The 19,327-nt window shown below is 35.3% G+C and overlaps 1 protein-coding gene across 2 annotated transcripts in view; it reads right to left on the bottom strand.

Moving 5' to 3' along the window:
- Window positions 1-19,327, bottom strand: part of LOC124154499 (zinc finger matrin-type protein CG9776-like) — a 33,660-nt gene that overhangs the window by 2,925 nt on the left and 11,408 nt on the right. For both annotated transcript variants that reach the window (XM_046528273.1, XM_046528274.1), the window contains 6 exons: window positions 16,218-16,283; window positions 15,715-15,893; window positions 9,339-9,467; window positions 7,870-8,061; window positions 6,039-6,135; window positions 3,815-3,933 (listed from right to left, as the gene is read on the bottom strand). In XM_046528273.1, the coding sequence (XP_046384229.1) occupies window positions 3,815-3,933; window positions 6,039-6,135; window positions 7,870-8,061; window positions 9,339-9,467; window positions 15,715-15,893; window positions 16,218-16,283 (782 nt within the window). The remainder of the gene's footprint in view (window positions 1-3,814; window positions 3,934-6,038; window positions 6,136-7,869; window positions 8,062-9,338; window positions 9,468-15,714; window positions 15,894-16,217; window positions 16,284-19,327) is intronic.

Raw genomic sequence — 19,327 nt, 5'->3', positions numbered from 1 at the left:
GGAGCCACTTTTGCGACATTATAAAGAAATAGTACCCATTGATAAATGGAAAACAAAGCTTAGCACAACATTTCCCACATAATACATCTTGGGAAGAAAAGAACATTCTGATGAATGAATTCCACAAAGTGACGCCTCCAACCACCAACTTCAAAAGAACATCCTGCAACAGGTAAGCACTCATTATAAGTAATGATTTTTCTGAATGGACCTATGTTACAATTATGAAGAAGTCTGGAGCATTAATTTCCTCAATAAAGAAATAAATAAAGATAGTATGAAGACTAAAGTGACTCAAAAATAGTTAAAATCAGACACATAGCATCTATTATCCATTTCAATTACAGAAACTACATAACACATCCCTACAATGAAGAGTAACTAATAAAGTGTAGTTGGGATGGCTGTTTTCACTACTGTCCAGTTACAGTAGACTATAGTTATTATGAAGTTCATGGGACCAAAAAACTGGATGTTCGTTATAATGAAGTTGTATGAACTATCAGGAATCGTCGAAAAAAAGTACCGCATTTTCTGGTAGATATCACACGTGTTATCTATACAAAAAATATATAAAAATGATAAAAATAATATTGCGTGATATACAACGGAAAATCTAGTTTAATTGAATTAATCCATGGTGACCAAGAGCATCAATTATGGCTCTTTCTTTACCATACATGCAACGTCATATGATAAGCTTCATTCCTGGGGAATCATGGTGACAGACTCATTACAGCTCGTAAATTTGATGTTTAGTTAGTCCTCTTCCTATGCATATTCCATTTACGAACTTTCAGAGATACCGGCATTCAAAAATTTCAAATTTGGCATCTTTTGATTTGGGCGTTGCTATGTGGTGCGGCATAGAGGAGCTTGACTGTGGGCATAATCTGAAAAAGGTATCATTAAATCCTGTGTGAATTTAGGAACTGTTCAGCGTTTCGCCCGTTCTTCCTTGCCACGGAAAGCAATTGTTTTCTGCTCCAGCTGCGTTGCACACCCAGCTAGATCAGTTTGTCACAATCGTGAGTTAGCGCACAATTGTTGTGCAGTGTTGCATTCTGCAGGATAACCGCAACCCTCGATGTCTTGCATACAGCCCGGCCAGCAAGAGTTGTCCGATGACGGCACAATAGGTGGGGCGGATAACCCTGTACCAGCACGGTTTACAGCCAATCACTGTCCACCAAACACACCTCACACCTTCGCCTAGTCATACAACGTTGTCAAATGCATCAGGACCACCGAAATAAGCCTGATCCACCAAAACAAGTGATCCCTTTCTTCGAATCACCAAAACAAGTGATTCTTCCACTGGGTCCTTTGCGCTCGTTGTCCTGTCTGGCTCCTTTCGTCACAGAGCCTTTTCTGGGCTTTTCCCTTTCTTACCTGGCAACGCTGCCCCAACATAGACCATTCTGCCTGTCAACGGACAACTCTCGGTGGCCGGACAGCACGTATATTAACTTAGGAACAAGGTCTTATCAAGGAATCTAGTTCGTATATTGGGCTTACTGTTTTCAGGAAGATTTCAACCTTCGATTACGTCATGCCACATTCTTCTGTTGAGAAACTGAAACGAATTATCCTGTTTATACAGTGGAACCTCGATCTAACGTTTTTCAGGGGGATGGACAAAAAAAACGATGAACGCGGGAAAACGATCGATGCGGGAATGGTTGGCTAGGTTGCCTATGTCCCAGGAAATGCAGGGTTTTTGGCGTGTAATTATGATATTCGTTAAAGGATTCAAACAAGATTTTAGCCAATTACAGGAATACTAGTACTTCATCAAGACACTTAGGTCATATTATTGATTAGAATATTATCTCTTTCAAATATCCTAAAGGAACACGCCACCTCGCTAAAAAATGTTTGCTATCCACTCGCCATTTACCCTGCTATTATGGATTTCTCTCTGATGTAAAAATCCATTAAACGCCATTTCTAGTACACTTATTCACGAGAGCAATGTGCATGTTAGGCCTAAAACAACTGCTTTCGCCGGCGCAGTGATTGGTCGTGAGATGGATCATATAGGCCAAAAATAGTCAATTATTTGTAATGTTCCTGTCTAATAAATATATATTTTTCATGTAATTTAGGCAATGTGTAAAGCGTGAACCATGCTGCGTTAATCGTCAGCGGCACGCCCGCCTGAGCCTCGGCTTCATCCCACTTCTTGTTTTCACCAGGTAGCTCGCTCTACCCCATCCCTAACATCATGTGCTAGCGGACAGCCTGAGGCATTCTCCAATATTCACGCGCTTCTATCCAAGATGCTTTTTTCATATTCAATTATTTTCAGGCAATCTTTTAAAGTACTCACTTGTTTCTTCGGAAGGGCCATGATCCAAGGACGGATAAAAATAAAACAAATAAAAATGAAACCTGACATAATTAAACCCACACGGAAAACACTCGCTAATTTGAAGTCAACCCACCCTGGAAAGTACGGAACCACTCGTGCGAGGTGAAGTTCTGATACTATCGCGTACGTCTTAAGCAGAATAAACTGCAGACAGTTAAGCATAAACATATGACCGCGCCATGAAATTTTTTGTCCTAAAGAGAAGGCAACTTACAAATTCTTTTCTAATTAGTGTAGTGCCAGATGAGTAGATGAATTCGGATTGTTAGTAGGGAGAAACAAAATATCCTGAGAAGATATCCCTTCCTCAGTAACTCTTACAAGTGAGACTTATAGTATAACTCGTAAATTGATAACTAATAATAACCTGATATCTTTTTTTTTTTTTTGAAAAATGCCACATTAACTGCCAAGAAGCCTAGGTTTCATTTTTATTAGTTTTATTTTTATCCCTCTTCGGACCACGGCCCTTCCGAAGAAACAAGTGAGAACTTTAAAAAATGGACTGAAAATAATTGAAGATAAAGAAAAGAATCCGGGCTAGTAGCACGTGAGTATTGCTACGCCTTTGGTTGTCCACTAGCACATGATGCCAGGGGTGTGGGTAGAGCAACATACCTAGTGAAAACAAGAAATGGGATGAAGCCGAGGCTCAGGCGGGCGTGCCGCTGATGATTAACGCAATATGGTTCACGCTTTACACATTGCCTAAATTACATGAAAAATATATTTATTAGACAGGAACATTACAAATAATTGACTATTTTTGGCCTATATGATCCATCTCACGACCAATCACTGCATCGACGAAAGCAGTTGTTTTAGGCATAACATGCACATTGCTCTCGTAAATACATGAACTTGTAATGGTATTTGATGGATAAGAATTTTTACATCAGACAGAAATCCATAATAGCAATGCAAATGCAAAGTGGAGTGCAAACATTTTTTAGCAAGGTGGCGTGTTCATTTAGGATATTTGAAAGAGATATAAGTCGGATCAACATAATGACTTAAGTACTTAAGTGTTTCAATGAAGCACTAATATTCCTGCAATCAGCTAAAATCTTGTTTGAATCCCTTAATGAATATCATAATTACTTGCCAAAATACAGTGTTTCCTGTGACATAGCCAAACATTCCCGCATTGATCATTTTCCCTCATTCATCGTTTCTTTCATTCATCCCCCTGAAAAAACGATAGATCGAGGTTCCATTGTATCTTATCTATTTTTTTTTATCCCTAAGATGACCAAACAAGCTATAAAAACAGCAGCCAATGGAAACAATATGAAATTTTTTTACGCTATAGCTAAAAGCTTCAATGTTACAAATTTCATTCCTTTGAAGAGCTGACTCAACATAATGGAGTTCTAATTGTTTTACCTCTGCATCCCATCCAAAACAAGAGATCAAAATATTTAGAGTAACCAAACTTACTTTGTAATTGTCCAGATGCAATTTGGATTTTAAATGGAGAGAGACACAGTGGAGATCTCCGATCCAAGTATCACACAGTTTACAGTACCACGCAGATACAGAAATAAGGAACTGGAGACCTTAAAAAAAAATTTATAAAATTAAAAACAAGCTATTAATGAAGAACAATTACCACGCCATAAAATATAAGTGTATGTATAATTTTCACCAACTTCATCAACATTCTAAAAAAAGGGGTGTTAATAAACATTCAATATATGTATCAAGAGTATTACATTGTATTGGGTTTAAGTGCATAATCTTGGCTAGAGTGGTGTTCCGACACCTCTTTTGAAAAATAGGCCCATGTAAAAAATATTCCTGTTTTTTATGGACGTATATTTGTATTAAATATTTATATAGTTATGGTAAAACATGATTCCCCATTGTAAATTTTATTTAATATTTTAAAAAATTGAAAGTTTTAGGAAGGGGTTATATCTGAAAATTATGTGGATTAAATGTGATGGCATGTGTTCCAAAATCTAAAATTTAGGAAATTAAGCACTGGTGGGCTCGAACATTAACTTTTCAAATGCACCTCAGAGAAAATTTTTCTTTTTATTTTAACCAATCAAAAAATGCATACAGTAAAACTTTGATTTTACGCATTTGGAGGAACTGAAATATGGGCACTGTGTAAAATCAAGAGTTGGTATTGAGGAGGAGTATAGTTTTCAGGATAACACTTGGCAAAATTCTAGTAAACCTTCCGTTATGGATAGATATTCTGTGGTTCATAATTCTGGACCATCTACTGTAATTACAATAAATCTGTTATAATCAGCATCGATCAATAAGTCGAATAATAAATGAAAGGTGATAATGTTAATATCTCCGGCGACTGTCTTAATCAAAAGTAGTTACGCATAAACAGCGATTGCCGTATGTTTTAAGTTTCGATATCATTCTACGGCAAATTTGAACTAAGAGCGATATTCGCGTTCGTAAAGGAGCCTGAAATATTACTGATAGGGCACAGGGGGAAGCAATAATTAGATTCGCGATGTGTTTAGTTTCATGCTCAACAGCGCAACCTCATTTCAACCGTTCCTGTATTCATTTTTGCAACTCATTGAGACGAATAAATAACCTAACTTCATATTACTCCAGTTGGGATTTTCAAAACAAGTTGAAAGACAACTGCGTAAAATCAAGATTAGCGGCCTCTTTGGGGCTGAGGTTATGCTGCGCAAAATCGAAAACTGCATAAAATCAAGAAAAGATGTAAAATCAATGTTTCACCATTGCAATTACCTATGCTTTCCGGCCGGACTTGAGTGTCACTGCATAAAAACGAGACTTGATGTAAAATCAAAGTGCGTAAAATCAAAGTTTTACTGTATACACATATGACAATTATTTTACAGATGACAGTAAGAGCATAAGGGAATTTCAGAGCTAGACATGGTAATATTTTGAGTCTGGCCCTTTGAAAATATAAACATGTAATTTTGAACCAAACTTAAATGAGTCTAAAAATGGAAAAAACAAAGAATAATAACATCAAGATATTGGTTCCCTACCTAAATAACTTGAGATGGAAGTTTTAAAAAAAAAATAGTTCTCTCACACTTGGCTCATTGTCAGTAAGTATGGAGAATCTATCTCACTTCTCTGATCTGAACTCTGCAGTAACGCTTTCTCTGACTAGTCATGTAAAGCATTAATGAAATGCAATACAGTAATACATTACCTTCACATAAGATTGCCTTTCACAAACAAAATCTAACGATGGAATTGAAGGCAAAATTTGTGCAATGCAATTCTGCCTATGCTAACCTTACACTAAAGAAAAACATTCTTTACAAAAGAACACAAATTTCTACGTGACTGGAGCCAAACAGTAAGCAAATAACAATGGATCCAACAACAGAGGATATTGTTACTCAAACACTGATTCAACCATAAGGCTGGTTGGATAGATGAGGGTCAAGTTTGCCCCACACTAAGCCAGAGGTGTGAACTTCACACATTGAGGGTATGAATGAGGGGCCAGTTCCTCTTCCTCAGCCACCTTGCACATGGAATATTTTGGCTTGTGAGCATCCGAAGGTCCAAATTCAAATCCCAAGCATGAAGTGGGACTCCTCACTGAGCAGTAACTTCTCAACCCAATAGGCTTCACTGCCCACCAAGAGTACACTAGAATGAGATGCGAGAGTTCACTGGAATGAGAGCCTACCTTTGATAGAGGTTCTTTTGGAGGGCGCTCCTTTGTAGTAGGGAACCTCCGGTTCGGCCTTATTCTTGTGCCATGGCATGTCCACCATTTTCTTTTTCTGTAATCATAAGATTATGATTTAATTCACCGAATAATTGTATTCTAAACTTGTTAATCTATTTGTAGACTATTATTTATTAGAGTAGAGATCTACTATTTCTTCATCAACAAATCATGGTAGGCCGTCATTTCAGAAATTAATTGTTACATTATTATATCTTAATCATATAGTTATTAACCATAAAATCTTTCCAGGAAAGGTTTGATGATGGGACAATTAAGTACCAAAATGTTGGCCTTGCATGCTGTATATTCATTTATGTATATTTCTACATTGTGTTTCACATTTTCCTTTGTTGTATATATTCATTTGTTGCTGATTTTCAATAATTTCTAAAGTTAGACATTAAACTGTAATTAATAGAGCAATTGAGTTCCAAAGATGAGACAGAATATAAAAAGCAAATGCAATGACTTTCATTAGTAAAACAATCTGTGAAGGATAAATTATATTATTACCATTACTATTATTATTACTTTATTTTTAATGAAAAAACTATATTCCAGGAATTAATTTCTACTGAAGAAGATGGTACAATACATATTGCACTGCTATCATCCAAATCACTTAATAGATACTTTCGACTTAAGTATTTGGAGTATAAAACATGATCTTGTAGAAATATACGAACCCACTAAAAACGTAAGCTTTATTAGTACCTCTGTGCATTTTAAGTTTTTAAATAGGGCTTTCCAATCACATGATACAATCTTGACTAATGATTTATTAAAGAAAATTCAAATTTATTTTACTTCTATTAAAATTTAGATAACTGTGGAATCAATTAAAAAGATAAAACCTGCTTTTCCAGAGAGGTGAAAAAAAAACTGCAAGATACTTTGCAACATTACAATATTACATCCATGTAATTACATGAATGGTTTATACCAGGCAACAAAAAAATAAAGAATTATTGCCTCTATTGCTAAATAGCCCAAAATCACTAACAATTGCAAATAACTGAGGGCTTCAGAATTCTAAGCTACTTGTTCTTAGCAAGAATACTCCTTAAATCAAAAAGCTACCTTCGATCAAATATTTTTGGTTTATCTTCCAAAGAATTTATTTCAGCAATCCTTCCCCCTATCATAACCAAACCTGATACTAAATAATCATTGTCATATCAGAGGTCATTAAACAATATGGACATTTTTTGTAATTTGACCAGCTTGCAATTTCCAAGTCATTTAAAAAATGATTTTTCGACTATGAACTCTAGTTTTAATATAGAAGATGAACCTAAAAAATGAGTGAGCAACAAAGTATTACAAGAGAAATGTGTGGCCAGTAGACATGTAGATGGGGAGGCATTCAACTACACTTGCATAAAAATATTTGAGCATCCATTAACACTGTTAAAACTACCGACTCCACATCAAATTTCCTGGCTTTCAATGCCCAATGTTAAATTTAAAGACTTTTACAGGATGTCAGTGATTTTAACTAAAATGTACCAAACCTGAGCATAAGAACATGAGAACAATATCACTGTTTTTTTTTATTATAAGAAAAAAAACAAACCCTCACCTCAGTTAGAGAAATGAGAACCAATTGATTTACCACAAAAACTGTGAAAAATGTGAATGGCGACTTGGAGAAATATTAAAAAAAAGGAGAATTCACTGTTTTTTTTAAAAATATCACAGCAATCACAAAATGAAGTACGCCAGTATTTTCAAACCAAGCTCAGTAAATATTATTCATTAGCATTCAAATTAAAGATGCTCTTACCGCCGTAAGTTCTTTATGCTCAGTGCAATGCAGATGATGAAGGTATTCCTTGGCTGTCCTAGGGAAGACGTCACACACTCTGCACCAATGTACTTCTGGATCATAGTAGACATAATTATACACCGGGTCTTCAATTTCTTCCTCATCTTCTTCGTGCACAACCACTTTTGATTTGGCTTCTGAAGATTTGTGCTGAACATAAGAGAAATAAATGATTTTAGGGAGTCGCTATGAAAAAAATCAGGAATTCCCACACATCGAATGAGAGGGCACTTACACACAAAACCACAACACGTAAAGGCTTTTAAATGGCACCTACTATGGGCAACATATGTGAAGGTATTTTTTTTTTTGCACACTTACATTTTTTCCTGGAGAGGATACACTGGATGGTGAGATTAGACATCACAAAAAATAACCAAAACATAACAACTAGGACCCAAAACAGAAGTGAAAATACAGTGTAAATGCATAAAAAATGAACACTAGCGATACTTCTTCTTAACATAAAGTTCACTGATGGGAAGTCAGTAGTTCCTATGGCTTACAAACTCAAAAATACAGAATTACCAGGTTTTTATATTATTAATATGTATTACTTAGTTATAAGAATTTTTGTACTCGGTCACCATGGTAAGAATCTGCTAACGACCAATGTCATAAATTGGATACCGGCAACTACATTTGAATCAACAACACATTGTACATCTCCTACAATTAGCAATTGCAAAAAAAAACCATGACAATGGGCAACCTCCGCTGAGAGGGAGTTAGACAGAGGCTGGAAAAATAGCCTTCAATGCATTCAAAGTTTAACGCTAGAGAGCGCTATGTTTTACCACCCTCTCAAGATACCACAATATTTCATGCAATCAACAAGGCCAAATACGAGCTCAGAAGAAGAGAAAGTGTTTTTCTCTGCTCGAATTTGAATGAATGAGAGGATTGGAAAATTAGACAAAATATTTTTTTTTTGAGGGAATACTTCTGATTCCCAGTTTACACTACCATAATTAAGTAAATTTCATATGGTAAAGGAATTGATAAGTGGCAATCATTAAAATTCCATCAGCATTTTTTTAACAAATTTTATATTCACACCATTAGCTGTATATTTCGTAAAGGATGTCATATTCATCATAAAAAGATGAATAAGACATCCTTTACTATACTGTTGTAAGAAGCTGAACACCACAGCAACTTCATATTCGGGATTCTACACCATTCCAAGAAGGGGAAGAAGATAGACATTCTGGAGGAATTCAAGATTAAAATAAATTTGAGCAGGGGCCAGGTACAAAACCTCATCGCCTTGGCATCAAAACGCATCTTACCAAATAGAAAACTGAGAAAATTCACAATGGTTGAACATATTCATCCAGCATGAATTTTCATCAAGTGAAAGCTGAATCGATTGATTTCAAAATGCATCTGACTTTTAAGAATTGCGAGAAAAAAAATTAAATTACCTTTTCACTTTTACTCTCTTCCTTTGTTGATTTTCTTTTCTCTTCTTTTTTATCCTTCTTATCACCAATGATCCCAGTCAGCATGTCAATCACATTGTTGATCGCCTTCAGCTTATTTTGTATCTCCAGCTGAAAAATTAATAACAATTTTAGAAACTCCCAAGCAAGAGAAATGCATGACAATAATATTGCCATAGTTCAAAATAGGGTTCTCATGTACCTTTGAATTGCACAGAGTTAATGATCACCGACCACGGTGAAAATGATTTTTAAAAAATTAGTTACCACTTCCATTCACATAATCAGACAATTCAAGGAACTAAAAAGTATGACTTGCACCACAATTTTCATAGATATGATAATTGGGAACAACAGATTGTCAATTATCCCACATTTCATGAAGAGTTAGCAAGATGTCCATCTCTCAGTCCTTCAACAACTTGCCCAATACTCTCCCTCCTACATGTATTCTCAATTCCAGATCCTTCCCATCAGAGTTTCATCCGCGGAAAGCATTTTTTTCAGAATTCCTCCACAGAACATGATAAAATACTAAAGCAATTTTCCCATATGTGTTAGATCCATCACGTTAAATATTTTCAATTCCCTTGTCGATCATGGATAGGTGGAACATCAGATTAATATGCTTTTAAGATTCTGGTAAGATTCAGAACAAGACTACAATAATTCATAGGAATTAAACTTATTGTTAAGGATTTTTAACATTTGGAACAAACGTGAATTAAAAACAGAAAACTTTCATCAACGAGCATGCAGTCACCCACTTCAAATCAAAACTAGAAAAGCATCCAAATGTATGAGCGGCTTTTAGATTTCACAGAATGTATATATCAATGCTAAGGACTCCTATTAGCGTAGCCGGTAATGAAAAAAGTATGCTAATGGAGTAGTAAACACATAATACTGGACTACAAAACAGGAAATTATCAGAAAAAGACAAAAATCAAATATCTGTGAATAACTGCTGGGGATCACTTTCACCAAGTAAAGGAAAAATCAGTAATACAAAGTACAGTAAAATATCAATTATCCCGCATCCAATGACCTGGTTTATGGATTACCCTGGCTCTTTTTCTCCTCCCTGAACACAAAATTTTCCATACCGCCTTCATAAAATAACTGTTGAAGGAGTACAATTTGACTATGCTGAAGAAGTAAATTATACTTACATTAAATAATTCTATGTAACATTGTTTCAACTGTGGAAGCGTTCAAGAGTGCTCTGAAACAGTATTTATGTTCTAATGTAAGCGTTTCAAATGTAAAATTTGCTTGTTTCTATGTTTGGATTTGATAAATTAAGTGATTGGTGGTTGTATATGCATATAAAGCATTGTAAGTACCTTTAATCTTTTTATATCATGTATCCTGACGAAGTGCCTGCCCCTATATATATACTTCCTGTATATCATTACATAGCTTTTAATTTACGTTGCTTTTGCAACCCTTTTCGTATAAGCAGCTATAAATGGCGATACAATTGCCATGATTTATGCTTGCTGCGACTAAATAGTCCTAAAGTAAGTACAGTAGACTCTCGTAAATACAAACAACATTATTACGAAGTTCTCGCTATTACGAGCCAAATCGTTGGTCCCGACAATCTATAGTAAAAGAAATGTTATCACAAAATTTTCGTTATTACCGTATCATAACCTCAGTCCCGGTCCCGGCAGTTACAAAATGAACTTTATTACGAAGTTCCACGAACAAGCAACGGAATTTAGGTGGATATACACTATGAATAGTTTTAATAATTGCACCATGTTTAAGTTCTCCTCGCGTACTGTGCCCAAGAGCGTCAATTATGGTTCTTTCTTCAGTAGGAGATACTTCAATATGAATGCAACATCATATAATAACCTTCATTCCTGTGGAATAATGGTCACCTACTCATTAATGCTCGTAAATTGGACGTACAGTTAGTCCTCTTCCTATGCACATTAGATTTATGAACTCTCAGAGATACGAAGATTGGAAAAATTAAAGCGCAGCCAAAATTTAAAATTTGGTGCCTTAGGAGTTCGCCGATGCGACAGGACATGGCATAGAGGAACTTGCACTTTGGGCATAATCTGAACAAAGAAGCATTTAATCCAGTGTGAAGTCAGGAACTGTTCAGCTTTTCGCTCACAACTTCTTTCTGCGGATAGCGATTTTTTCGGCTTTGGCTAGGTTGCAAGCTAGATCACTTCAGTCACAATCGTAAACTAGTGCACGGTTGTGAGGCAGTGTTGCATTCTGCAGGATAACAACTCTCCTGGACGCTTTGTATATGTTTATAAACTTACTAGCAAGGTCTCTGAATGCATCTTCTTCGTACATGGAAGACTTGCCCATAATTCAATCGCCTATATTATACACTTGACTCTAAAGATTATAAGTGCCGGAGATTGAAGAGACGAGAAATTTTGACAAAGTATGCTTTTTTTCTTTCGGTGATTCCTAATAGAAACGTTCATAAGAACTTCATTATTATGAACCTCCGGTTTTTCGGTCCAGTGAACTTTGTAATAACAAGAGTCTACTGTAAACATTATCTTATCTTAAAATAAAAAGAATATTGCAAAGGAAAAATATTGAAGCTTTGAGTTTCAATATTTTTGCTTTGCACTATTGAAAGTTTGATGAACCTCAATTAAATGCATTTAAAAGTAATGTAAATGATATCCTGAATTTTTCATATTACAAAAAAAGGTTTATTTTTTATAATTATATTATCGATTATCCATGTTTTTAAATTATTTGGGCCCTCACCTTACATTGATTAGCATTGATAAACCATTGTACTCATACTTAAACAGGAATAATCATCTTTAGTGGAATAACCATCTTCACAACTAGCAACAAAAAACACTTATTCAATGCATTCTAAAATGTTTGCATGCATGTAAAAGTTTTCATGTCACAGGTGTTCAACCTTACTACTTTATTCTGCTAGCTTACAAAGGCTCTACTCTCTGAGCAGTAAATGAACAAAATATGATTCTAATAAAATTAATCTACACACATGGATACAGTAGGTAAACATAAAATTCCACAGTGAAAGAGACTGATCTGATGTAACACACACAGAATGTATATCTAACATCAAGTCAAAATAAAATGAAAGAATATGTCAACACATCAACCCTATTTAAAATGCCGACACAATTTTGGGTGATCTTAACATTTTTCGAATATTTATTCCTCAAAGATGAAAAATTAAGTGAACTTCGTAACTTTCATGAAGTCCAATATTTTAGTACTGAAAAAATCTTTGCCCCCATCAATATTCTCACATTTGAATGCTACCTAAGGCATCAAGTCTTTTAAACAGTTAATGCACCGGCTATCATATCATTTATCAACCAGGAAGTTACCATAACTAACCCGTAACAACGCCATTTTTCTTCGAATAGTCCTAACCCACAAAATCCCCTGCAGAAAAGTAATAGGGGGTCTCTTAGTAGAGTATAAATGACTTAAGTAACTAATTAGGCAACCTGACATGCACTATCAAGGTATAAATTACAGCAACGTGAGCACAATCAATTGCTTCTCTACAGTTTTGAAGGTTAATTAAAATATTTTATATTTAAATGGAAATTAGAGTCTACTTCTACTTTGTTCAGTTTGCAATAACCTAGCAGGTATGATTCAAGAATTTGTTGGGTGTCCATTGTGATCATGATGGTACTTTCAATTTTGTTAAATGACAATTTATAAAAGTTCAAGTACTTTTGAAACCTGTTTGTACAACACCATTTTGTAAAATTCATTCAGCCACACCAAGCCATTAACAAGTGAAATGGTGATTGAGCTATTAAACAGCTTAACTGTACAGTTAAGAGTTTTGTTCAATAAGAAGCTTGTTAACCTCCAATGGACAAAGCAAGAAAGGAATCTAATAATAGTAGAATAGCAAAGGCGAATTTTCTACAAGAATAATAATCTACCAACAGCTGAAAAAACAAGCATAGAAGTTAGAAAACAGTTCACTAGATGCTACATATGGAGCATGTTTTTCTATAGGAGTGAGGCTTAAACATTAACAGCAGCAGAGAAGTAATGAGTGGAAGCATTCGAAATGTGGTGCTACTGAAGAATGATAAAGATAAAATAGATTGACCACGTAAGTAATGAGGAAGTGCTACGAATAGGGGAAGAAAAGAGAATTCTTCTCAAATCCCTGAGAAGAACACAGGACAAATTAGTTGGCCACATTATGAGGCATGATGGCCTGACGACAACAATCAGAGATGGACAGGTGGACGGAAAGTAGGGTAAGGGACAGCCCCAAATGAATTGCATAGGAAACGGTTATAAAAGGCTTAAAAGAGAAAAAAATACATCGCTACAAAAAGGCTAGCACATTGAAGAGTAGAATGGAGAGCTGCATCAACTCAATCTCCGAATTGTTGGCTAATGATGATCATGTACAATAGTATCATTGGATTCATGCATTTCGTCTGTAAATTTCATCAGGGGTTATTATCACTGTCCATATACAATGTACTTCCAAACCAATCTTTGGGCTGAGTCACTGACAAGGGGAGACCACGTACCTTGCTCCGCCTTTTTCAATGCCGTATTTTTTATGGCCTTCGGAATGGTGAACACATCCCTGAACTAGTAGTGGTTCCGTTGAATGGGCCTTAGTTTGGCTGTAATTAATTAATTTTCATGCGGTACTTTTCACAACCCGTATATAGTGTTATGATATCGCACCCGTCCTCAGAAGGGTCAGGTGGGGTAGTGGTTAGCGTTTATGGCCACCACCCGGGGGGCCAGGGTTCAAGGCTCCGTGATGGCTTTATATTTTCTTGTCTTCATTGTGATCACACGTCGTCAACTTTTTCATTAATTTTAATTGCGACAAGCATAGACATAAGACTATTTTTTATTACCATAATGACGTTTAGGTATTTAAGCAGTGTCATTTCAAACACGGAGATACGACGACTACACAAGCAATGGTTGGTGTGCGCCAAATTGTTAATTTCTTCATTGCTTATACTGATCAACTTCCACATTAAAAATGGAAACCACTCTTGCAAGAGCACATGGCATTATAGGCTCGCGGCGACCAACAACATGCGTACAGACATAATTAATAAGAACACAAAACGAATATAAAATGCCATATCTCTCGAACACTTGTAATTCACTTTACTCCAAAGGGAGTTTACTTACACAGTACCTATGTGCTAAAAGAACCATTCCGAAATATAATTTTCATTAATAAATAGGATGAAATAAAAGTTTATGACCCTGGACCGGACGTGCTGGCGTATAAAATACGTCAATCTTCGAAAGCCAAGGATTTCAACATCGTACGTACATTCTGGGCTAGAATGGTCTCGTGTATTCCTACAATGTACTTTGACTGTCTATATTGCGAGTTTTCAATGTTCGAGGTATTGTAGCTAATTTTTTTTAGATCAGCAAGAGGAACCCGTCACACGTGGCGTATTCATTACGCCGGGCGACCGGCCGTATACCACCTCTGTACCTATATATCTGTATCACCTATAAATGTACAAGATTATACTAATTTCTACTAATAAAGATTAATTTTAACAAAAATCGAGTATTATCATATATGCACATAACATGGGAAAAGTACGCCATTCGCCCGGTTGTGAAGAAATAACAGTCGCGCCCGCTAGAGGGTTAAAAGCAACAATTACACCAAATGTGTCTTGTGCTCGCCGCTTCTCAAAATCTTCCGTAGCCCTTCCAATATAATAACAAGGTATGCACCAACAAATGTCATTTCTTCCAAAAAAAAAGCCACTGCTTTAGCCCCCCGTTAATCTTTCGTTATGTTTTTAGGTAGAAAGTGGAGCCATCACTTCTCCGCGTTGAAAATGACACTGCTTAAATACCTAAACGTCATAATGGTGATAAAAAAATAGTCTTATGTCTATGCTTGTCGCAATTAAAATTAATGAAAAAGTTGACGCCGTGTGATCACAATGAAGACAAGAAAATATAAAGCCATCACGGAGACTTGAACCCTGGCCCCCCGGGTGGTAGCCATAAACGCTAACCACTACCCCACCTGACCCTTATGAGGACGGGTGCGATATCATAACACTATATGCGGGTTGTGAAAAGTACCGCATGAAAATTAATTAATTACAGCCAAACTAAGGCCCATTCAACGGAACCACTACTAGTTCAGGGATGTGTTCACCATTCCGAAGGCCATAAAAAATACGGCATTGAAAAAGGCGGAGCAAGGTACGTGGTCTCCCCTTGTGAGTGAGTTATGTACATCATAGCCTTTACATGAAGGCATGAGCATGACACATTTACCATTTAGAAATTATTAGATGTGACAAGAAATGAAAAGGCATGGGACACAGACCTGAAGTTTTCCATTTTCTTTCAATATTCGGTCATTGTCACAAGACTTCTCTTCCAGCAACTCCTCCTTTTGTTCACGCAACAGCTCCAACTCCCGCATCAAAACACCAGATTTCTTAAAATATTCTTCACGCTGCTTTATGAGAGTAAGCTTTTGTTCTTTCTGCTCCTTTTTTATTGCTGTGAATTAAAAAAATAATACCCGTGACAGACCCAATTTCTCACAAATTCAACACACTGAACAGGAAAATTTCCTTTAAATTATACTGACCTGAAAGAATGATTATTACTCACAAGCTTCATAGAAGTAACATTCTTAGCTAAGGAATTTAAGAGCATTGGAATTCCCATTCATTTTAAACATATACTTTTACAGAAACCTATAGCTACATGTAGCTGGGGTAAATACCAACACTGAAATAATATTTTAATGAAGATGAAAATCACAAATGTTGACATACATAATTTCAAGTATTAACTAGGATAATAGATAACATATCCCACCTTCCTTGCGAGCCTCTTCACTTTTCTTCAAATCAGCCTTTGATTCAGGTTCAGTTTCATGGGACCCTACAGAAGCAAAAGAACAAATCAGATCCAGTATGGGAATAAAAGACAGCAAAAATGGCCAGTTAAACTAATTATGTTACATTTTCATAGAAAAACCGATATCAGATAATAGAGAAGGAATCAATACATGTAGCTTTCAGCTTAATAATATTTTGTTTATCAATCACAATGATAAGAAGACAGAGGGGAAAAATACTTTACTGAGCCCATTTAATCTTACAGACAATGGAAAAGATAGATAATCTCGTACAACAAACAAGTTAACACAGAAAATATCTACTTAATGACAACCAAAGAATACATAATGGTCACAGGGGAAGCAGAGAATTCCAACTATTATAAAATGAACAACTGACACTTAGGCACAGTAATTATACTTTGGTACACACATTAAAGGTTTTTCTTAAATGAAAAGAAGCGTATGGACACTCAAATAAACTTCTTTTAATGGCATACACAAGATTTGGGGTATTACTACCATGAGAGACAAATATGTATCAGAAGGCACTAATCTTTACAAAGCCAGTAAAATTAGACATATAAAGAGGAAGGCACCCTTTCAGCATGGCAAAAAATAATTAAGATCCCCTAAGTCATCAGTTGACAAAAATGATTTGTAATCAACGCAGACAGGAATAAATCATAGCATATAAATGTTACTTTATATTATTGGTGCAGAAAATTTATATCTTCAAATGGGAAATCAAATTAGCTCATATTTGAACGAGGAATTTGAAACAATTGGTGTAATCCAATTGGGTTCTATGAACTCAACGATATGACATTAAAGATACATGCACAAACGTCTCATCAATCAGCTACACTGGGATATGTCGAACATGGCTGTATGTGTACCAACATGATCATCACTTTAATGAAATAAATGAGAAAAAACTGGACATTTAAATATTTCTGACAAAATAACAAAAATCAGCAACACATTACACAAATCTGAAGAAACTTTTCTGCAGTGGGTATGACGTGGGAAACATGGGAGAAATTCCACAGATTCAGGTATGACATCGTGGAAGTTTGACAAATTAAAATAAAACGTTATTGCACTTTTGCACAGTTATTTTAATGCATACGACGCATCCAGTAATGATTATAACACAGCCAAAAGGAACAATACTGCAAAAAATACCTGGTTGTCTCTTTACTCACAGTCTCCCCACCATACTTCTGTTTCCCACCCCTCCCCCAACCTTGCCAAATCCTTCCACACCTCTTCCTAAAATGCATAAATGTGACGTTCTCATATACTTGTACTTGATGGCTTAGTGAGCTGAAATGCATCGCACCCATAACAATAATTGAGGAAAAGAGCAATTACAATTTATTTTAAAACATGGGAGAAATTAAGATAAGGAAAGAGGGAAGAGAATACAGGAGATCCTTGGACTTAATTAGTTATTTGAAGTAAATAAAACCAGCTCAAAGTGATAAATAACAAAAGAGGTACGTCAATCCGTGAAAGATTTAACACCAAATTTCCTAACTACAACAAACTAGATTTTCTTATTTCTTAGAGGATACACAGGGCTCAGGCATTTATTAGAGACCCCTGAAGTCCTAAAAATTGGAAAAGGTGAACTGCATAAATTATTTCTAAATGACAAGTTAATCTTTCTCTATGGGTAGACAATAAACGTTGAAACAATGACACAGAACAGAAAGTAAGAAAAAAATGAAGTGGATAGCTTCCAGATTTTTCAGCTCCAGAAAAAAGAGCTTATCTTAACAGTCTACTTAGGAAATTAAACATATTTCAAAGTGTCTATGGATTTTTTCCTCTAAAAAAACTTCCATTAGTTTTTTTTCAGAGAAAAGGGATTGTTAAAGACAAAACTAACAACATTAAAAGCAATGAAAACACATGATTCATCAATTGAGTATCCAACAAAAAAAACATCAAGAATACATAAAAGGAAGACTTCAGCTTAATTGGAATCTAGCTATTGATTTACACATATACTAGAAAAATACCTACTTTAACGATGAATATAGCATAACAGTCCACTGATCATGTCTGGAACTAATTTACTGGAATGACTTTAATTAAGAATAATGAATCTTCTAAGAACCATTCTGCTAGGAGACATCCTTTATTTACTATGCAACTACTCACTGTTAAAAAGACTTTTGTCAAAATTAAGGAAGTGGTATGCTTTAGGAAACGAGTGACTTAACACAGAGTTAAGGATCTCTAATAATAATAAACTAAAGGGATGTATAATTTTTAGGGATGAGCGTGTAGTACTTTTAGATCTCTAGTCGAGTATCGAGTCGAGTTGAAACTACTCGGGAGTGTCGAGTTGAGTATGGCAATTCCTGAACTAGGCAATGCTTCAACGCATGCTCCAATGTATTCTTATTTTTCCAATTCCCTTGTGAATTTTCTTTTCTGAATGCTTAGCTTGATCTAAATGGGAAAAGATAATGAGGAACGTTGATGACAATTATGTCAAAGTTAGGAGATGAATGAAAATTTAAGTACCTTAAAAAGTTAAATAACCACAATTGAAATGAATATACCTCTAGTAATATTTCGTCAATGTAATTCATGTATGCTTCCAAACTGCTCAGACGAGCCCTCAGTAATGGCATTTGTACAATTGCAATAAAGATTATACACGTAAATGAATCATGTAATATTTGATCCTATGTAATTTTTGGCAATTCAACTACAAAGAGTAGTGCTATCATGAATTAAATAATGGCATTCAGAGATAATACAATGCGTAGCAATAATACACAAATGAGTAAATAGATAAACAGAGGCGTGCTTCCTGGCTAATAAGATAAACGGCTCCCCTTTTGAACACATAAAACAAATAAAAAAATAAAGGCGTGCTGTTAAGGGTTTTTCATTATTATGTACTTGTTTAATACTAATGAGGAAAGTTTCAGGAAATGAAAATTGAGAGAGACTCAAGAAATTAAATAGAAAGACAAATGTCAAATCGAAAAAGTAATTCAAATTAGAAAAATGTTCAATTACTAGAATACTTAATCAAATTTTCCAAACAATTTGTGAAACACAA

The sequence above is a fragment of the Ischnura elegans genome, chromosome 2 (assembly GCF_921293095.1).
Source record: "Ischnura elegans chromosome 2, ioIscEleg1.1, whole genome shotgun sequence".
In the NCBI taxonomy this organism is placed as follows: Eukaryota; Metazoa; Arthropoda; class Insecta; order Odonata; family Coenagrionidae; genus Ischnura; species Ischnura elegans.
This window is presented reverse-complemented; position numbering and strand designations above follow the sequence as displayed.